This window comes from Seriola dumerili, unplaced genomic scaffold (assembly GCF_002260705.1).
Source record: "Seriola dumerili isolate Sdu_G_001 unplaced genomic scaffold, Sdu_1.0 BDQW01000478.1, whole genome shotgun sequence".
NCBI lineage: Eukaryota > Metazoa > Chordata > Actinopteri > Carangiformes > Carangidae > Seriola > Seriola dumerili.
In genome coordinates, this window is record NW_019174733.1 from 6,209,066 (window position 1) to 6,229,974 (window position 20,909).

At 40.7% G+C, this 20,909-nt stretch overlaps 4 protein-coding genes across 5 annotated transcripts in view; 3 read left to right on the top strand and 1 right to left on the bottom strand.

The window, feature by feature from the left end:
- cep170 (centrosomal protein 170) overlaps positions 1 to 9,092 on the top strand; it is a 30,908-nt gene extending 21,816 nt beyond the window's left edge. The window contains exons 13-21 of the mRNA XM_022763550.1: positions 175 to 1,764; positions 2,059 to 2,109; positions 3,137 to 3,410; positions 3,618 to 3,777; positions 4,219 to 4,386; positions 4,506 to 4,594; positions 4,736 to 4,829; positions 4,938 to 4,989; positions 5,720 to 9,092. Of these exons, the coding sequence (XP_022619271.1) occupies positions 175 to 1,764; positions 2,059 to 2,109; positions 3,137 to 3,410; positions 3,618 to 3,777; positions 4,219 to 4,386; positions 4,506 to 4,594; positions 4,736 to 4,829; positions 4,938 to 4,989; positions 5,720 to 6,051 (2,810 nt within the window). The 3' untranslated portion in view covers positions 6,052 to 9,092. The remainder of the gene's footprint in view (positions 1 to 174; positions 1,765 to 2,058; positions 2,110 to 3,136; positions 3,411 to 3,617; positions 3,778 to 4,218; positions 4,387 to 4,505; positions 4,595 to 4,735; positions 4,830 to 4,937; positions 4,990 to 5,719) is intronic.
- A 268-nt stretch (positions 9,093 to 9,360) lies between these two features.
- On the bottom strand, positions 9,361 to 11,673 carry hint1 (histidine triad nucleotide binding protein 1). Its single transcript, XM_022763549.1, has 3 exons — positions 11,528 to 11,673; positions 9,937 to 10,041; positions 9,361 to 9,689 (listed from the first exon to the last, which is right to left on the bottom strand). The coding sequence occupies exons 1-3, from the start codon at positions 11,636 to 11,638 to the stop codon at positions 9,525 to 9,527; spliced, it is 381 nt and encodes a 126-aa protein (XP_022619270.1). The 5' UTR covers positions 11,639 to 11,673; the 3' UTR covers positions 9,361 to 9,524.
- A 68-nt stretch (positions 11,674 to 11,741) lies between these two features.
- Positions 11,742 to 14,156, top strand: lyrm7 (LYR motif containing 7). 2 transcript variants are annotated; one of them, XM_022763786.1, is made up of 5 exons: positions 11,742 to 11,789; positions 12,481 to 12,553; positions 12,637 to 12,707; positions 13,462 to 13,543; positions 13,733 to 14,156. In XM_022763786.1, exons 1-5 carry the CDS (start codon positions 11,772 to 11,774, stop codon positions 13,801 to 13,803), a joined length of 315 nt encoding a protein of 104 aa, XP_022619507.1. In that variant the 5' UTR covers positions 11,742 to 11,771; the 3' UTR covers positions 13,804 to 14,156. The 2 variants fall into 2 exon arrangements, with proteins under 2 accessions (XP_022619507.1, XP_022619506.1); XM_022763785.1 differs by lacking the exon at positions 11,742 to 11,789 and adding an exon at positions 12,065 to 12,132.
- Positions 14,157 to 14,517: 361 nt separating this feature from the next.
- Positions 14,518 to 20,896, top strand: dync2li1 (dynein cytoplasmic 2 light intermediate chain 1). Its single transcript, XM_022763663.1, has 13 exons — positions 14,518 to 14,600; positions 14,706 to 14,829; positions 14,917 to 14,951; positions 15,289 to 15,358; positions 15,660 to 15,748; positions 15,959 to 16,157; positions 16,577 to 16,645; positions 16,888 to 16,965; positions 17,149 to 17,228; positions 17,572 to 17,642; positions 17,791 to 17,888; positions 18,119 to 18,211; positions 19,945 to 20,896. Exons 1-13 carry the CDS (start codon positions 14,587 to 14,589, stop codon positions 20,005 to 20,007), a joined length of 1,083 nt encoding a protein of 360 aa, XP_022619384.1. The 5' UTR covers positions 14,518 to 14,586; the 3' UTR covers positions 20,008 to 20,896.
- The last annotated feature ends 13 nt before the right edge of the window (positions 20,897 to 20,909 follow it).

The following is a 20,909-nucleotide window of genomic DNA, read 5'->3' on the forward strand; positions in this document are numbered from 1 at the left end:
ACTCTCAGAGAATGAAAAGGTTTAATTAAAAGTTAAGCCTGATTTAATTCAGTTTTCAGATATATTTTCCCTTAAAAACTCTCCCCAACTTAAAAACATTTACAGTTTGTAAATCGTGTATAAATAAAAAAAATCTGAAATCTCAGTTAAGTGAGTTTATCCTTTGTTCTCTAGGAGCTGATGCCTTTGAGTCTGGTGCATCCCTCAGCAGAGGTGAATCCTCCTCCAGTTTGACAGACCGTAAGCGAAGGACCCTCCCCCAGCTCCCTGCGGATGACCCCCGGGCTAAATCCAGCACCAAAGCTCTGAGGTCTGAGATTGGTGAGAAGCAAGACACTGAGCCACAGGAAAAAGAGAACAAGGGAGACGGGGAGTCCCCAACTCCCATGGAGGGTAGTGAGATGACCAGTAAACGGAAACAAAGCTCCACTTCCTCTCCATCCAAGGCTCCTCTCCGGACCTCTGGCAGCAGTGAGCGGAGGAAGAGGTCAGAGGAGAGGAAAGGAGGAGGAGGAGGAGGAGGAGGAGTAGAAGCAGGAGAGAAGTCTGGGAAGCCTCTAGTGCGCCAGGGCAGCTTCACTATTGAGAAACCCAGCGCTAATGTCCCTGCAGAGCTCATACCACGCATCAACAGAGGCGGCAGTGGGCGCGAACGCAGCGACTCTGTGGGCAGCATGGATACTGCTACGCTCCTGAAAGACACTGAGGCTGTCATGGCATTCCTGGAGGCCAAACTAAGAGATGAAAACAAACTAGACCAGAAAATCAGTAAAACTGGCATCACCACTCAGGGTTCAGGTTCTGGCTTCCCCCTTCGGACTGACTCCATCTCACCTGAGTCAGATGTGGACACAGCCAGCACAGCTAGTCATGTGGCCGGAGAGGCAGACAGGAAAGCCGCACCAGGTGGTGTACAAAAACGGCGTTCCCTCAGCAGCATGCACCGGGAGAAGAGCAACATGAGCACAGCTTCCAAGACCAGCGTCACGAATGCAAGCGCCCGTGAGCGTTTGGAGAGAAAGACTAAAACAAGAACTGCAGATGCGACAAGCCGGACTGATGCACGCCGCTCTGTTCAGCCGTCCTCTGCCTCCTCCAGAGCACGCCAGCCTTCACTGGATCTCACTGATGATGACCAGACTTCTTCCTTCCCCATCTCTGACATCCTCTCCTCAGACCAGGAGACCTATTCTGGACCGTTGGGGCACTCGGCACATGGACGCGGCTTAGATGATGCCCTCCATTCCAAACTTGATAGCAGGTCTGCTAAGAACTCCACCAGTGGTTCCTCCAAAACCAGCCGCACTCTCCAGGCAGCCACAGCCGCCTCCCTGAGCAAGCAGGCGTCGCTGCCTCAGCCACGGCCAACAAGAGCCTCCCTTCTTCGCCGCGCCCGGTTGGGAGACACATCTGACACGGACCTCGCTGATGCTGACAGGGTGTCTGTAGCTTCTGAGGTGTCCACCACCAGCTCCACCTCTAGGCCCCCATCTGGTCGGAAGGGATTGTCACGGCTGGATATGCTGGCTCAGCCGCGTAGAAACCGTCTGGGCTCCATCTCAGCCCGCAGTGACTCAGAGTGCACAATGACCCGGAGCTCCACCTCTTCACCCCGCCTATCAGCTGAGACCGCTCTGCGTCTGGGCCTGCGCTCATCAACACCCACAGAGAACAGACTGACACCCAGGATGAGGGCCAGCAGCGTGTCCAAACTAAATGAGACCAAGACAAAGACCACTACATCTGGATACTGCTCGCCCACAGGTGAGCACATCCACTGCATACTGGTTTCTGGTTTATTCAGAGTTTTTGGATGTTGTAGGAACAAGGAGAAGAGGAACAATAAAATTCTAAATCAGGGTTTGTTACTTAAGTTTATTTTGAACTTATTATTGTTGGTCGTTTGCAAGAAAACAATGAATGGTGTAAGGATCACATCCAAAAGTACACCATTCAGTCTACACCATTGCACCTCATCATTGTGTCAGTGTGTAAACATTTGCCTGTAAACTTTCCACCATGTTGTGACGTACTTGTGCATTGGTTTTCATCGTCCAGAGAGCTCTCAGCCCGAACCTGAGGGTGGGGATGCAGAGGAAGAGATGATGGGTACTGTACCAGAACTGTAGCGTCTTCTTAGGACTTTGTGTGTGTGTGTTTGTGTGTCAGACCTGGGTCACAGCAATAGAAGCTGCCAGCATGCTCACCAAAAGGAAAGCAGGTTATTCATGTTCGAAGAGTTTTCATCTCAAAATGAGATATGCACCACTTGAAAAGGTGATGCATCAATAGATAGGCAAACTAAGCCCATGTGCTCTCAGCTAAAGTCCTTTTTTAAGGACTATACACACTTGGATCTTTCACTATTTTTTAATACTACTTAAATATTTCTCCAGATGTAAATTAAAAAGTGTAGTTTGTTGTGCCAGTACATTATATAAAGAAATTTCACTGAGTGCAATCGAAGTACGATGACCCAGCTCTAGCATATGTTGCAGTGTTAACTCCGTGTCTCCCTCTTAAAATCCATCAAATAATGTTGTGGTGAAGACCCAAATGCTCTACTCACACTCTATTTCTGATAAAACATTTCACAACATTGGAGCTCAAACTGCAAAACCCATGAGCAAACAGTTTTGGAACAATGCTCCACCTTGTGGAGATTTTTAATCAAGACACTTGAACTTGGTTCTGTTTTACTCCCGAGTGACAGAGCATGGTGTTGTCTCATCATGAAGCAGCTTAACACTTCCTGGCTCTATCAGATTTTGTGTTGTTGGAAGCTTTTGTTTGCTGCCTGGGCTGGGGAGTTTTTAGATGAAGTAGTCTCTTTTTGCTCCTGTTTCTGTTGTTTTCAAAGTAGTTTTATTATCACCAAGACATTCCGGCAGCTTGTCCATTAACAATAACTTGAGATAAAATACAATGCTTTGACTCACCATCCTTTTTTATTCATTGCTCCAATTGTATTTAATTTTGTTAGAACAAAGCAGGATTGACTAGGGGCTGCCTTTGTAACAAAGCCTCTCATGTTGACAAGCTCATTTATTAACTTCTTGAATAACAAATGTTGTAATGGAATGTAGTCCAGTAATATTGACTAAACGATTGTCTTCTCCTGCCATTACCCTCACAGTGTCCAGTAGCAGCAGATGGAGACGTCTGCCGCCAGAGTACGGCTCCACCTCAGAGGAAGAGTTTGGCTCCAGCCGGAATTCTCCGAAGCATGGAGGACGCTCCCATGTGCGCCCTCATCACCTCGTCCCACACCGCAGCTCAAGGCTCAGCACCACCGCGAGCCCAGGCTCTGCCGCGGTGACGGGCCCGGGTGGAGTGGGGATCAAACATCGTATGAAAGAGCAAGAGGAGTACATCAGGGACTGGACAGCACACAGCGAGGAGATAGCCAGGTATTGATCTGTGCTGAATTTAATTTTTCATGAATCTATTTAAAGTTTTAGTATGATGTTATAATGTTTAATAAGAGCCGTCCTGAATGGCTTAACTGCATGTGATTACAGGTTATTGTGTATGCAGGTTGTGTTCCTAAAGATGTCTACCCTGACTCCTAAAGAACCCTGTCTGATGGTTAACAGGTTATTCCCCTGTGTGCGCAGGATCAGCCAGGACCTGGCTAAGGACTTGGCTATCTTGGCCCGTGAGATCCACGATGTGGCCGGCGAGATCGACTCCGTCAGCTCCTCTGGCACAGCACCCAGCACCACCGTCAGCACTGCCGCCACCACTCCGGGATCAGCTATCGACACCCGGGAAGAGGTAGGCCCTGCACGTTCCACGCAGCCGGACATACAGGAGAGCATGAGAAAGGTGCCCGTTTTTCTTCTTCTATTATTACCTTACTGTGTGTGCTTCCATTGCGCCTTTGCCATCCCTCCTGTGTTGCTTGGGTTGAACTGCCTTGCCTCTGTTGCTTTGTAGCTTTCATCTGCTGTGAGAGGTATTCATTTACTACACTCCCTTCTGCTCCACTTTCATTCCTTTATTTGTTCATTCTTTTTTCTTTTTTCTTTTTTAATCAATTTTGGCATTATAGAATTAAAATCAGGCATATTTGCTAATTCTTCATTTCTCACAGATGTTTACTGATCTTTATTATGCATAGCTAGAATAATACTGGAAAGAAATTTCCTTAAGTTTTTGAATTTGAATTTATTTTCCTCCTCTCTCTCTTCTACATCTCTCCCCATCTTCTCCCAGTTGGTGGATCGGGTGTTTGATGAGAGCCTCAACTTCAGAAAGATCCCGCCTGTGATTTCAACCAATAAGGCACCAGAGATCAATGGTAAGCCGGTGGAGCTCCGCCCCCGTGCTCCTGACAGTCTGGAGCCCCGAGCTCTGAGGAGGCGCACCTGGAACCGAGAGGAGGTGAGAGGCAACACAAAGAGCATGACATCAAAACTATACCAACATGGAGGCTTTCACAAAAAAAATCACCTTTAGGTTGTCACATGTCACACTTAATTTATTTTCCTCCGTGTACTCAGGCGGTGTTGGACAGCCTGCTGCTCAACTCAGTTTCTCAACTGTCCTCTAAGATCAGACACTCTGTTGACAAAACCGCAGGAAAAATCAGGTAATTGCACTTTGTGATATTATAACCTTCTGTGAGTATATAACAGTGTAACATCTATCCCTGAGTGAGTCATTGTGTTGGTTTGTATAGCAAAAAGCCTTTGTGATTAACCACGTCCTGTTGTGTGTTGCTTTTCCTCAGGATTTTGTTTAAGGATAAGGACAGGAACTGGGATGAAATTGAGAATAAACTGCGATCGGAAAGTGACATACCACTTCTGAAAACCTCCAACAAGGTGCAGAAATGTGTCGGTATGAACAATATTGGATGACAAGAAAAGTACAGTGATATCGTAAGCTAACAGTTTTGTTGTTGTTTTTCCTCATCATTACACGTCATACAGGAGATTTCCTCAATTCTGCTCGAACTGAAGAGAGTTGAGAAGCAGCTTCAAGGTAAAGTAAAAGGCACATGTACACCTCTAACTTAATGACAAATGTGAGGAATGAGGAATATATAAGAGGGAAAGCAGCAAAAGTAGTGACAAAAATTATGGCTGAGTGATTTTTTTCAAAATCTTTAATCCAGGATGTGTATGTAGTGTATGAGACACATGACAGAGTAATGTATTATATGAAACATCCTTTTGTTAAAGCCCTGAACACTGGGCTTCAAATCTGAAGTATTTCTCTGTAACATTGAATGTTTATGACTAAACAAGCGGCAATAGCAAAGTAAAAAAAAAAACATCTTAAACTTCTTGTTGACCATTTAACACTCAAAAACCCCGTTAATCTGCTTCATCAGTATTGGGTGGGTGTAGTTTGACCAGATCTGAATGACAGAGACCAAACAATCCAGAAATTGTCAGCTTCTGATTAAAATGTTGTTAAATCCTGAATGGTGCACGGAAAAGCATGGGATCAACTTTTTCACTTCAAACCAGTAAAAAGAGCATAGAGAAAACAAATAATACAGAAATCTGTCATGTGAAATATTCAAAATTGGTAGAAAATAGTTGGTCATATAGGACGCCATCACTCAGTAAAAAAACAGAGTACAAAATAAGTTTAGGCCTTTAATACAATCCAAGACAGTAATCCAAAGTTTATTGTAGCAGTAAGTGTACATTGACTTTTACAAAAAGCCTTCCAGACACTGATTATCTTCCTCTCTCTGTCTCAGTGATCAATGTCATGGTAGACCCAGATGGCACTCTGGATGCCCTGGCCAGCCTCGGCCTGACCAGCCCCACCACCCCCGCCAAGCCCCAAACCACCAAAACAACTTCCCCCTCTGCCACCAGCCCTGGATCTGCACCGCCAGCCAAAGACTCGCTGCCAGAGATCCTTCCCGGTCCTGGAGGATCCACACCCTCCACCAGGGTCCAGGCTTCCTCTGCCAGCACAGAGGAAACTGCACGAGACCCCAGTGTGGGTCTGGGGTTAACAGGAGTCGGAGTACTGCCCTTCAACCGCATGCGGCCGAGCGGAGAGGAGGCCATCGCACAGAAGTGAACGTAGAAGTTTCCCTGAAATCAAGGCTATGTGAATAAATATGAGTCTGGATTGGAGTGCAGGTGGCTGGTAATCAGCATTGACAACAATGGGGCAAGTATAGAAACATTTAAACTGATTAGCTGACTATACCACTTTAGGATTATGGATATAATATGAAGATAATTTAGCAAAAGCATTACCAGACATGGCCGGAAATGAAGTGCTTCAACTTTAGACTCCACTGGCTGAACCCCAGCTGATGCATCATGGATATACCCTTGAATGGAAATTGACCCATGAATGATTTGGATACACGTCTTATGAGCTTTTCAACCTTAAAGGTCCAGTGTGTAGGATTCAGTGGCATCTAGCGGTGAGGTTGCAGATTGCAACCAAGTGAAAACCCCTCTCCTCACCCCACCCTGTCCAAGCCTGTAGGAGAACCTACGGTGGCCTTCAGGTAACGTAAAAACACGAAGGCCCTCTCCAGAGCCAGTGTTTGGTTTGTCCGCTCTGGGCTACTGTAAAAACATGACAGTGCTAAAAGGTGGGCTCTGTGGAAGTGGACTCACTCTCTCATGTAGATATGAAAGGCTCATTCAAAGCTAATGAAAATGCAATTCTTAGTTTCAGGTGATTATACGCTTATGAAAACATAACTGTAAGTATTATATTCCATTTCTGCCTATAGATCCCTATGAATCCTACACACCAGTCCTTTAAACTATTCATGCTGACTGGCCAGCCTGACTTCCGGATGGACTAAATGCTACCTGGCTGCTCTCTCAGTGGACAGATCTCTGTGGCTGTACAGTCTCCACTCTTCCTCCAGTCTTCTCCTCTTGCCTTCTCCACGTGTCAGGACCCTACCTACACTAAGGACATGCCTTAAAACACATCCGCGATAGTAGCAGTGTAACCCTTGTCCCTTCAAATAATATACAAGACAACTTTTAAGACTTTAATACAGTAATTTCAGATAAAACAGAATGCATTGTAAAATAACACTTGCAAAAGATGTTCTATTTACACTATGATGAAATGCAACACTGCAATAATTTATTAGCTCTTGTTCAGTACAAAGAATATTTCAGCAGCCTTAAGTAACCACCTTGACAAACTACACAGTCATAAACAGACATGCTTTATGCCTGAAACAGTTCACAAATCAAGCAGAAGTTTTATATATTTCATAACTCTAACTGTCCGTCCATTGAACCATCTCTCCAACTGACTCTGTTAAAAAAGATTTGTAGTGCCTCCCCATCTCTGTGCTCACCTACCTTTCCTTCACCTATTATCTGTTACTCTTCCCTTCCCTTCCTCTCCCTCCCAGAACTTGGAAAAAATGTTACACCAAGTTTGTCACTTCAGTAGCATGTACAGGACGGAGCTGAGAGCTTTCTACCTGCCAGTTGGTGTCTGTGTTGATATTACTAATACTGAATGGTAGTTTACACACAATAGTAACAGCCTTTGGGAAACCAATGATCATTTTCAGTCAAAGTAATCACTTACCAAAGTAAACCATTTTCTTTATATTGTCATTTTCAAACAGTAGAGCCATCTTGAAATTCATCTGTTGTGCAAAAGCTGATATAGCAGCAGTTCATACTGTATGTTTTAGATGGAAGCAAACTTCCTCTGAGATTCACCTCTTTCTCTGAATGTCAAGACCCTTTTTTCTGTCAACAAATCAAAGATGCAAAAAGCTTATTTATTATATTGAGACACTAGTTTAATCATTGCTGCCATACCTTTCTTTGACCCATGTGACATGAGCTGTCAGAATCAGTGCTCTTAGCCTTTTGCTATAGTAAATCCACTCAAGTGTCCTATGATTTCCAATTGGCTTTTTATACTTTCTTCAGTCACAGGCGACGTGACTTCTTTTTAAAATGATGCACTGTACTGATGAGCAAAGAAAATAAGTGTGTAAACTAAATATTTTATAATATTTAGATACTGGTATTGTAGATGCAACAGACCTTTTCTTTTTAATGATTTAAGTCACCTCACAATAAATTTCATTTTCTTTATCTGTCACTAAACAGATTGAGCTCATGTACACACAAAACCTGAACATTGGGAAAGCTGCTGGATCTAGTTTAATTAAAGTCTTGTCAAAAAGAACATGGGCGACTAACAAAGAGGCCTTTTGTAGTTCAACATGTTTTCTTTGAGGAACGTCAGTGAGTAGAAATGATCACATCTTGCTCTGTGGATTTCGCTTGTACTACAGCTTCATATCAGTGTATATACAGAAGGTGCAACAGGGGAAGTTCCAGCATCCTGATCCTGTAGAGCTGCAGACAGACAGTATAGTTAACCTCTTTCTCATTGACTTTGCTGCTTTTCAAGTTACTTTATGGGAACTAACCATTTTCTGAATCTCTCTTCACCTTATAGTCTGTGTTCTAGAGTAAGATGACTTAAAGGCAGTGTATTAGTACTTAGATATTCTCACAATAGTGAATTTAGGTACCAGTATACAAGTTCACTTCCTTCTCTCTATACTGTACTGTACATTATCGTTCAATGCCTCCAAGTGCCCATTTTGACAATAGAAGGGCATTGATTAAAAGAACAAAAAAGATGTTAGTTGTCTAAAAAATGATTTTGCACATCAGATTGTGGTGTTTTTTTCATACAGAAGTAGTGAAGAAGCAGTGAAAGGCTGCAAATGTCAAATGGTTTGACAAAGAATGATATCTCTATGCCTGATATCAGAAGTGACTGCCTTGCCTCTCTGGAACTATTGTCTGTGCAAACGAAGCCTCTAATCGTGTTACTTGTTTGTTTTTTTTCCCCCATTTTATCAAAAAAAAGAAACAAAAAAACAAATGGAAAAAAAACAATGAAATTAGGGGACTGTGAATGCTAGGTACATGTTTATTTTTTAAATTCTACATTTGTCATCTGATTAGTGTCATTTTTGTAAAGAAAAAAAAACACCATTTTATTTATTTTTGTTTTAATATTTTGTGGATGTTTCATGTATTTTATATTTGTTCAACTATCTGCATTGTTTCTTACTGTTAATAAAACAGAGCCATTCACTTGTTTCTCCGTTTTCATGTAACTGGGCACTGAAACCTCGGCTAGAAGATGGAATTGGATGACAAAGTATCTGATATTATCTGATCTGTCTTTCACTAACATGCTCACAAAAGGCACCGAGGGAAAGAGAGCATCAGTGCTTGAAATCCAACAGTAAAAACAATAAATAACACATTAGATACCAAGTTATCTTCATATTTTTAAAAGACTGCATTCTGTAACAGCGTGGTCTGAAGAATCTTAGCTGAAGAAAAACGTGACTCTCTGTTGGTGTGAAATTGCATTTTATTACCATTAGTGAATTTCAGGGTTTTGTTTGGCTCTTGTTTCACATGACAAACTGTTTTAGTTTACAATAGGTTACAGTACGAGTTGTCAGACAACAGATGTGAACACTGATGGCAGGATGGTCTGTGCCGGGAGATGGAGGTTTAGCCGGGGGGCCACTCCATCCTGCGTCCACCCAGGACGTGGAGGTGGATGTGATAGACGGACTGGCCTCCATCTGGCCCATCATTGACGACGACCCTGTAGCCTTTAGACAGACCCGCGTCTTTAGCACACTTTTTGGCAACTATCATCAAGTGGCCCAACAACTAAGAAACAAAGAGAGAATTTATGAATGACAATGAGGTGAAAATGCATATATGTATGCATAAACATAAGCATGCAACCCCTGGATTAAAATATAATATTCAGGTACTGTAGATGTCCAGACAACCATTAAGTTGGCTGTAAAGGACTCCATCTATTGACATAAATCTGTTTGACAAATCACTGAAAGTGGGAATGAGTCATTTTACAGTTTAAAATCAATGATATCAATTATAAAATCATACTTACTGCAGCATCATCGTCCTCTGCTTGTGACAGCTGAACAATTGGCTTTTTTGGGACGACGAGGATGTGTGTGGGAGCTTGAGGAGAAATGTCAGGGAAGGCTACACACTGAAACACAAAAGAAGAAATTAAGAAGAATTTAGCTTTGGCAGACAGATGTGTGGTGCTGGTTTACTCTGACTGACTAGAAAATTAGAAACATCTATATAATACAATGCAATAGATACTTCCTCAATTTGTATTCTGACTTGCACTTTAGTTGTTTATGTGTTGGGTCAATATGATGTACTGCTGCATTTTGTGACGATGTTTTATCAGACTGTATTCTACTCAGAGATATTGTTTATATCTTGTCCATCTCATTTACTGGACATATATAGAAATACTGATAGGTTATCTTCACTGTAGTGTGCAGGACACATGGTAGTGCTGTGAAACTAAAATTCTTGGTAATGACACAAGAAGAACATGTGTCTCAATATATATATTTTTTTTAAAGCTGCTATTGGCCATTAGTGACTATACACATAAATTATTTGTGCATCTTCGTGTTGCATTCAGGGTCTCAAAGATCCCACATGGTATGATGCATTTTTTACAGATCAGAAAATCAAGGGAATCAGACATGGCTTATTACAAAGCAAAATCTGAAAAGGGAATCATGGCTTAAATATCTGGTTACATAAAGACAAATTATCATCATTCCATATCATCAGTAACAACTGTCAATTCGCACAACAGTAATGTTTTCCTCTATGACATGCAATGCATTTAATTGTGTCATTGTTGACATAAAGTTGTGCAGATGCCATGGGCACTACTTTTTTCATTCCATACCCAAAATATAGAAAATAGGGAGTGAGTGGGCACAGCCTAAGTCTAAATGATCCCAGTGACTCATCTCTAATTATTAAAAAAGTAGGAGCAGAGCTGGGATTTCCAACTGTAAACTAAATGGTTATATTATATTAACTGTCTTTATACACCCATGATATCAGTGTTGCTGTAGTAACCACGGCAACCACTACTCATCATGACAGGGCAATCAACATTGCACACGCAGGTTTGAATAGTTGGGTGCAACCTTCTGTCCGAATTTGACACTGGCAGCATCACATTTAATGTTAAGATGCTTTGAGAGCTCTGGTTCACAGATTTTGGTTTCATTATCCAAATCACAGAAATAATAACACATTGATCTGCAGAGGCAACACGTTACAGGGATTTGCTGCAAGAGCAGGCAGACTTGGCCAAGTGAACTTCGTCATACTTCGGGGGAAAGCCAACTGCCTGCAGATGCCAAATATGACACGAGCAACGTAACTTACTAAATCTAAACCGTGCTTTGTTAAAAAACCTTTTTACTGCTTGTTCTGCTTTAAAGCAACATTTCAGCAGTCTGTACTCACAGTGCTGGGCCGGTTTTATTCTCTAATAAACGACTCACTTCTGTGAATATTCACAAAATTAGAGTACAGTAGCAGTTTCTGCAGAGCTAACATTAGCTAAACGGCACTTGCGCGGCATGCTGCCACTAATAAGTGTGACTTATGACATCCAAATTACCTTATATGTGAAAATATTTCATGCATACCTTGTCATCCTCATAGATTAAGTTGGCCGGAATCTCCTTGCGTACGATTTTTCCAAATATCGTGTCTCCGCCCGGCCGGGCAGTCTGCGCTTTCGCCGTTTCATCAGCCATGTTGGCGCAGATAAAGTGAGACAACACCGGTTGTGGAAAATGACTACAAAAGTGCCTTCACTTAAAAGGCTGCTCTGATTGGTCAACATTAATACTTCCTGTACGCCGGAAGTGAACTAAAAAAAAAGTCAAGATGGGGACTCGTTTGAAGGTGAGGAATCATGTTTTATCAGAATAACATTATCAAAAGTGTTTCCTTCATGTAGCTGCCCTCATAGACATGTCTATTTCGTAGTCAATTTGCATGTGATTGGAAATGGATAGCGAAAATAGCGGATAATTATTAATAACTGACAAATGTGCAAAGGAAGCCACAAAAATACAGGATCGCACTGACATGACAGTATGCGTTAGTAAAACAGAGATAGGATGACCATAATGAAGCATATCCTGAAAGAAAGGTGTCAAAAGCAGTTGGAAGAAGAGGGAGCAGGAAGATGGTTGTACAAAATTCAAAGGAAAGTCGGTATGATGAGATGCACAGGGAGAAGCAGGTGAGGGGGGTCACGGTCATATCCAGGCTATGGTTTTGTCATAGAGGATAAGACTGAATATCCTTTAAAATGAGAAAACATAATACAGGAAGGTGTACAGTTTGTGAATAAGTGACCAAAATATGATGCTGAGAGGTGGGAGCTGATACTGAACCTTAGAGAAATAAAGTTAAAATTTGATTTTAAGCGAGCTTTTACATAGAAGTTGGAGATAAGTGTTTTCTTAACATATCTTGAACTTGATAGAGAGACTTTAATTTTGTAGAATCCTGATCCACACTAGATAAATAAAGAAGAATATCCACATTTGCTTCAGTCCAAGTAAGCTGATTGTCTGTGTAAATGCAGGTCCTGAGCCTGTTTAAAGCACTGCACAGAACAAGGACAGTTGTATTCAAAGATGACAACAGAGCACTGACAGGTGAGTTATTTATGATGTTCACCAACCAACTCTTAATGCATGCTCTGCAGTATCAAATTCATAACTTTGTTTTCTTCCACAAGCTGCAAGATTAAAGATCAACGAGGAGTTCCAGAAAAACAAAAATGAAACGTCAGATGAAAACATTAAGAAGGTACAGTTTCCATTTCTAATCCAGCATTATTACTCTGCTATTTAAAATATCAATTTAAAATATATATTTCTTGTTGGAAAGTCCAAAAGTTAAGTCAAAAGTAGCGGAATCCTGATCACATTTTGCTCTTGATCCTGATCTAACTCCTTTCATATTAAATACCTGTCAAAACAAAGTCCAATGCAATATATATTTTTAATTTTCTTCTTTTATTTTTTTCCTATATAATTCACAGTGAGGGCTTCAGTAAGCATACATAAATCACAAACTGATTTAAATCTGATCATAGCAGAAGAGCTCTGCATCACAGTTTTCTTTGATGGTTTCCCTAAAACAGACATACAACAGCAAAACAATGACAATGTACATAGCAGTTTTGTCTCTCACAAATGAACAAAAAATTATTTGTATGGTGGGAAAAAAAGAGTTGCACTGTCTTGGAATGACAAAACTATAATTTGTTGCAAACATAATAATAAAGATGAATTTCTATAATATTTTGTGTAATATATGTGGAGAGGTGTGTAGTTTGGATCTGCTGTGGTAGCTTTGGAAAGGATTTAGAAAGCACCTCCAGTGTGAAATACTGAAGTTCAACAACACTTTAGATTCATGGTTAACCTGCAAAATTCCACTGAAAAAGATGCAAAACAGTGGGGCTACTGATACATTTTACATGTTATTGCCCAGGGCCCAGTTGTCCCATAATCAATCTGTGTCTCCAGTATGTCTCATAACCCCTCTGTTTCTACAGATGATCAAAATGGGCACAGATGTGGAAACTGTTCTTCGAGAGTCTGTGGTACAAATGGAACATGTTGGAGAAAAGAAACTCTGTATGATATTGTTTTTCTCCTCCACTGTCTTTTTCAACAAATTTGGTACAATGCTAGAAAATAGCACATGTTATGCAAAAGAATATACATCAGGAATCATAACTTCTCTCTGACTTATTACAATTTGATGAATTTTCCTAATGATATGTACTTGCTAAGTTTTTTTTTCTCTCACTCTGTGTTTCACAGTGCTCCGACCCAGAGAGGACCTTCTACTAGAAAATGTACCCTTTTGTGACCAGCCCAGGAAAAAGTCATGATGGACCATAGGACTTTCTCATCAAAAAAAGACTCACTGTCATCCAGTGCCATCCATCTGCAATTTAAAGGATTTATCCAAAACAACATTTTAAGTTGTTCAGGTCATCGCTGCATGAAGAAGTGACCATTTTTGCTTCACTGAAGATCTCAACTGCTCCGTTTTAAGATATCTGTGCTGTTAACTGGATGATGTAATCTCATGTACAGTATTTTGTCAAATGTTATTTAAGTGTTTTCATTTAATTTGGAAGTCTTCTGCTTACTTCTCAGTAGCTCATGGTTCAACTGAACTACTTTGCTGCTACTGAAAAACAACATGTCACTGTGTTCTGATTAAAGAGAAATATTCCCAGGTCATCTCAGATTTAAATTGTTGTTCAAACCAGTAAAAATTACCTAACATAATGGTGGTCGAACCTCAGGGCAAAGACTACATTTTAAGACATGTTTGGCACACAACAGCTAGTGGATCAAACTCAGGGATGCAGGGTAGTTTAGATGGAAATATTTTTATTTTCCTATGACACTGGACTGAAGAATATAAGGACTCAACGATCCAGCAGTAGGTGGCGATAATGCTCCATATGGTTACAATTTTACCATAAAAACGAAGAAGAAGAAGAAGGTTGAGCGTCTGAATGTAAGCACTACATTTCCCAGAAAGCCCTTTCACTGATGATTGATTACGGCATCAAAACGCGCCGTTACTCTGGCAACGTTTGTGACGGTTTCCTTCGGTTGAACCCGAGTTTGTCAACTTTGTTTGTAAAATATCACGTTTGATGCCAAAAATAAGGTGAGGATCCGTTTGTTTGCCAACGTGCATATTTGTTTAACATTCCCACAGAAAATATGACGGTTTTTTTCGAACAACGCAACGTTTTTGTCTTGTGTTTGTCAGCTCAGACACATTATGGGAGCTGGCTGCGGCGGAGGTCCGCAATCGGGAGAGCGGAGGCGGGGAGGAGGACGGAGGAGAGACGGTCAGCGAAAGGACCGTGTTTCTGATGGGGAGCAAGTCTGGGGTGTGTTTAGCGTAATGTTTACCGTCGTGCCAGGCGACAGATAGTCGTGCTTTTTTTGTTATTAGCTCACCTTTGCTTTTCTTCCAGGGTAAAACATCCATTCTCCTCAGGTGCCTCGACAGGTGAGTATGTATGTCTTCCAGATAATCAACTCACAATTAGCAAATCCACCGTCATGACAAAAGCAAACCTGCATTTAGTCTGCTATCCATGCAGATTAATATCAACATTATCAAATAATATTAACACAATGAAATATGCCAGTTTCAATAATACTTAACAATAATACTTTGAGCAGGGAAGTTCAATAATCCTCTTCTTCAAAATGACACCTGAGCCAGCTCAAAAAAGACAGTGATTGGGTTGAAAGCACTGAAGCCTAGTAATTGGATCTTTTTGCTTAGATTATGTTGCTACACAGTAATGAATTATACTTTTTTTTTTTTTTTAATCCACCAGGGATGAATCATCCAAGTCAACTCTGGCGCTGGAGTACACTTTTGGCAGACGGGCTCGAGGACACAGCACAGTAAGGGGGCCTTTTCAGTTCTGGACACTCTGGAGTCTTAAAAAATTGGACGATGACACACATGATAGTCCTGATAAGTTGTGATGGCCTCAAACCATGTATTTTTCATATAAATTGATAAGAAGGAGTTAATCCTTGTAAAGAGCCACAAATGACTGTAGAGTCATTCATTGCAACTTACAGTTCTCAAGCACATTTGGCACAATGCACCAAGCTCCCGAGTTCTCAACTGAGAGTTGATGTGTTTATTTGAATGCGTGTACAGTTGAACATATAATGGCTTGGTGGTTTCCACTTTCAGCCCAAAGACATAGCCCACCTATGGGAGCTGGGAGGAGGGACCTCTTTGTCAGACCTGGTCCAGATCCCCATCACTCCTGTCAGCATCAGGTAGGCCAGTTTTGCACATTCCTGACATTGAGTATATCACTGTTGTGATATGTTCTAGTGAAAGGGGGCAGTATTTGACATGTTCTGAATACGATTATTATTTATGTTTCCTTGTGTATATTGTCCATGTATTTTTTCAAATCAGTTTGGTTTGAACAGCAGTGTCAGGCCAGTAAAATCAAAGAAAGAGTCCTTCCTTTCTTTTGCAAGGTCTCTCTCTGTCATCCTCATTCTGGACCTGTCTAAACCCAATGCCCTGTGGGGAACCATGGAAAAGCTGCTGCAGGCAGCACAAGCTCAGTTGGAGAAAGTCTCTTCCCAGGCACAGCAAGCAGAGAAGGCCAAAGCTGCAGCCAAACACCAGACGCCTGTCCACTCAGCAGCACGTGTCTTACCTAAAGACTATCCTGTAAGGCCTCAGCTCATTAAACTCAACATAATTTTAACATGATCTCTGCTCAGTGTGACGCCTCTCCCACCATCTTGGAGGTTATCCTGGTCAACGTCAGCAGGCAGCCGGGAGGGTGGTCAGCTGATGTCACCTCGCCTTGTCACTTTCTCCTCTCTTCCATGCTCTGCTGTCATGACTAACCTTTAGTTGTAAAAAAAAATTAGTTTGTTTTTACTGTAACCTTTACATGGACTCCCTTCTTGTCACATTCCTCGAGCCAGTTTGTGACATATGTAAAAGGCAACATATAGTAGTTCACAAAATCTTCAGTAGTAGTAAAGTTTTTTTGTTGATGAAAGGTGATTAATTCATTTTTAGTCTAGTTAAGATATGAGCTGCAACATGTCTCCTGAGTTAACTGTTAACTCCATTACCAGGACAGAGAGCTGATCAGTCCCTTTCCTGTTCCTCTGCTCATCATTGGCAGCAAGTATGACATCTTTCAGGTAAAACAAATGCTTGAATCTAAACATTACCAGTAGAATTGGTCATGTTTCACATCCTTTTAAAATACCTGTAAAATACACAATTTAATGCTTTTCCAGGCAGAGACATTGTTAAAAATGTTGGTACATTGCAGTTAGTTACATGGTGTAAATTGTAAATTCAATCACTGAGCTTTTCTCTTTGACCCTGGTAGAGTTTGTGTAACACATTTACAGGGAGATTTTTTCCATCTGTGTTGCAGGAATTTGACTCTGACAAGAGGAAAGTGGTTAGTAAAACGCTGCGTTTTGTCGCCCATTACTACGCAGCCTCTCTTATTGTAAGTGTGCTTCTACTATACATGCAACGAATTTACATTTAATGTTACTTAAATTAAAACATACTTCAGTGTGCACATTTCACATTTTCACTTTTTTTTTTAATTTTATTTGTTTTCTGTTGCTGTTCCACTTTACTTTTATTAAATTTTTCTTTCTGTTCCTGCGCATAATCTTTTCATCAGTTCACTAGCATCAAGACGGAGAGCCTAATGTCAAAAACCAAGAGCTTCTTCTCCCACCTGGCTTTCGGTCTGGACAGAGGGTGAGGAGGATAACACAACACTGTAGTAGTGGATGAGGATTGGGCCTGGCATTTTTTAGTTTTTTTTTTTTTTAAACCTGTAACTTTAGTGTTGACACTAATAGATTTCCTAACTGCATTTAACATTTAACTTGTATATTCAATTATATAACATACAACAGGTTTTCTCACATTTTGGGCCTGTGCTGTGTACTCTCTTTATAAGAGCTTTTCAGGAGACCGCTCCAAATGGCAGAGAAAATGCATTCCAAACCAAAATAATTTGATGTATACAATGATGTACTATTTATTCAATTGTTTAGTTTTAGCTTTATTTTTTTTCTTTTCTTTATGTTGTGATCAGGAAAACTGTGTCCTGTGACTCCACCAAGCCTCTCATCATTCCAGCAGGTTCTGACTCCTTCAGTCAAATAGGTGAGCTCAGCACCATCCAGTGGCAAAGAGCAGTAATGCATTTAAATCGAAATCAAACGCTGTTACCATGCTGTTTTGAAAGACATACACCTGCCCTGACCAGGATTTACTGGTATGCTGTTTAAAAAAAATGCTCCTGTTATTTTAGGTTCTCCTCCTGCTACTGATGTGGACATAACTTCGCTACATGCCAAAAACCCCAAGGATCTCTGGAAGAAAGTCTACGAGCGTGTCTTCCCCCAAGAGGTAGTTCACTGGAGGCACCTTTTGTCTTACAGTATTGAAAAATACAAGTGATTTAGCCTCTAATGTTTAAGAAAGTTAACACCCTCATACGGAACAATCACATTCATGTACACTGCCTGTGTGTATGTGAAATGCAGTATCTCTTCTTAGAAATATGCATGAACATGAACAAGCATTGCCATAAACAATCAATTTTTAATGTATTTCTGTTCATCTGACTGATTTTGCAGAATACCAGTGAGCGGAGGGAACTAAAGGATCCAGCCAAAGACCCACAGTACAGTGAGCCTCAGATTGACGCCATGCGAGCCCAGAAAGACCAGGTGAGACATGTTGACAAATCACATGAATTAATTAGAAATTCCTGTTCACGCATCTGTGGTGTCACTTTGACCTTTGATCTCCCTGTGTTAAAAGGGAAATGAAGAGTAGCATCTATGACAGAGAGCCATATTTTCTAGTTGAATAAGAGGTTAGATTTAATGAGAGCCCAGGCAGAGTGACAATTCAGCCATAAACTCCGGAGTAAGAAGCAGCTTTTCCTGTTTGTTGCTATCATTTCTTTTATATTTTGTCGCTGCTGCTCTCTCTTATTATTATTATTATTATTATTATTATTAACAATGAGCTAATGGACACATGAATTTCCCCTAGGGGATAAATAAAGTATCTCTCTCTCTCTCTCTCTCTCTCTCTCTCTTGGTAAGGCATATAAGGTATAATGACACTTAGCCTCAGACTGCTCAACATTTTTATAATGGTTATTTAGAACATTTTATTTTATAAACAATATGAAGACCTTACTTTACTTACTACAAAAGTGTATTCAGTTGTTGCGCTTCCATTGTCCAAGCAAGGCAGAATTAAATAAGAGTTCACAGATACTATAGATCTGCTGTTAAACTGTCTCTCTGCACCACACCTGTCTTAAACAGCAGTAATGCTCCAAAGTAACCTTTTGTTATCCAATATCCTATGAATATTATTGCCATTGTTATGATGTCATAAACAGGCTTTAATATACCCTGTGGTTATAAACTTAGACTAATAGGCCTCCTGCTCTCTGCCTGCCCGGGTGCCACTCTGGCACTTGAACTGCAGTAACCTGTCCAAGTCATAAATTACTGACTGACTCTCACCTGATGCTAGCCATCTAGCTATTCCATTGGATGATGCATCATATAATTGGTCTAGGCAACCAGTCAGAGAACTAGGGTAATGGTGAGAGACAATGAAGTTTGTGAAAGCATCTGTTTATGTCAGGAAAGGTTGTAAACTGATATCTTTCGTGCAAACTGATCCCAGTCTTCAATGTAATGCAAAGAGATAATATTCTTCTAAAGCATCTGTCTGAACTTGTGTACCCTTAGCCCCAGTTTGTGCCCTATAAGCATTATCATTCCATTCGTGTCACAGAGCTAAGCATCTGTTTTTCTGGAAGATAAATTCCTGCCATAGATTTGAAGCCAGAGGTGAATGTCTCCTTACTTGAGAGGCCAAAACTGCTGCCTCACAAGGTTTCAATTAAAATGTATTGATGTATGGTGTTGTACATCACAGCAATTTACCTTACTGTATTATACCAATTATGACTATATCAAAAAATAACTCAGAAGAGAAGAGAGATTCCTAGGTCATCCTTATGCATTTGACCAGATTTTGCATTGAAAGCCAGTAATGATTGTCATACTATTATTTCATAGTTGTTGTTGATACACTGAAAAGGTTCCTGGCTGCACCCCAATGTCATCTGGGACTCCAGTTCCCCGACGACCCTCAAAAAAGAATAAGCAGTATAGCTAATGCTACGCTAAGATGTTTGGAGTTCATCATCTGTTTGGTTATACTGAAGTGTTCTAAATGGATCACGTGTAGCCTGTGTTATGAACATTATGTTTTAGGTGCCCTTTATCTGCATTTGTATTTGTATGTGCAGGAGAACAAAACCTTGTTAACCATTCTGAGTTTGCAGGCGCCTCTGAATCATAGCATGTGTCTGTGCAGTTGCCTGCACTTTCTTTTTAAATCAGTCTCTCTCTCTGCACTTGTCTTTCAGGAGTTGGAGCAGTATAAGAGAAATGCAGCTAAGTCATGGAAAGGACTGGAGCTGGAGACCTGACAGATAATCAGCTTTATGTTCACGCACATACACCACACATTAATGTACATATACACATTGCATTATTTATTTACTGGTGTGTCATTGCATTTTGTTTTTTTTTCTACTTATTCAAAAAATCATACAACTTGTACATCTGTAGTGACGTTTTCTTCAAGCTATTTTTAAACACTACAAAACTACTTGTACAGTGTACTGATGCTAAAATGTGTCCTAGAAAAATAAACAATTTTACATTATTACAGGAGGCATCACTTTCTATTAATAACACATTGCGATCACAGTTTTTAAACAATAAAGGAATAGATGCAATACATGAGCAGCATTTTAATGCCTAGAATGTGAATATTGCTCTGGTACTTCATGATAGACAGAAGTTTGTCAGTCAGTTTTTGCATAAACTTTACACAAAAAGCATTAATTTGACAACAGTGCAAATATTATTTGTTCTATTCAGAAACTGTTTGTTTAAACTATACAGAACCACAGAGCCTTAGGTTGAATCTGTTAGTTGCTTGGTTGATTTGTGGTGCTTTTTAGCACTGGAACCACTCGGTGGTTTTGCTGTCATATCAGATGGTTCAAGTCCCAGTCAACACACATTAACCCAGCTGTACTGCACACCTTGCACCCTGCACTGGGATCTTTTTTTGAGAAACAGAAGCTCTTTGTACTGTTACAATTGGTCTTAGCTATACAACACTTCATGCTTTAAAACTTTATGGTAAGTGCTTACATAGAAATGTAATATTAGAGGAAAGTACAAACACAGATGATGTACTAGCAGGAGCAGCAGTACTTTAGCATACCTCATCCTCTGTGAATAACGTCATTCTGTAAATATATGTTCTGAATCTGTTTTGTGTCATCTGAACCAAACTCACTTCAGCTAAACAGAAGAT

Excerpts from the sequence above, each read along its gene's own strand:
- lyrm7 (XM_022763785.1), top strand. The coding sequence starts at position 12,076 with ATGGTTGTACAAAATTCAAAGGAAAGTCGGTATGATGAGATGCACAGG. Across the intron at positions 12,133-12,480 it reads AGATGCACAGGGAGAAGCAG|GTCCTGAGCCTGTTTAAAGC; the intron begins GTGAGGGGGGTC and ends GTGTAAATGCAG. Across the intron at positions 12,708-13,461 it reads CAGATGAAAACATTAAGAAG|ATGATCAAAATGGGCACAGA; the intron begins GTACAGTTTCCA and ends CTGTTTCTACAG.
- hint1 (XM_022763549.1), bottom strand. The coding sequence starts at position 11,638 with ATGGCTGATGAAACGGCGAAAGCGCAGACTGCCCGGCCGGGCGGAGAC. Across the intron at positions 10,042-11,527 it reads TAATCTATGAGGATGACAAG|TGTGTAGCCTTCCCTGACAT; the intron begins GTATGCATGAAA and ends TTTGTGTTTCAG. Across the intron at positions 9,690-9,936 it reads CAGAGGACGATGATGCTGCA|TTGTTGGGCCACTTGATGAT; the intron begins GTAAGTATGATT and ends TTTGTTTCTTAG.
- dync2li1 (XM_022763663.1), top strand. Across the intron at positions 14,952-15,288 it reads CTCCTCAGGTGCCTCGACAG|GGATGAATCATCCAAGTCAA; the intron begins GTGAGTATGTAT and ends TTAATCCACCAG. Across the intron at positions 16,158-16,576 it reads TCTTACCTAAAGACTATCCT|GACAGAGAGCTGATCAGTCC; the intron begins GTAAGGCCTCAG and ends CTCCATTACCAG.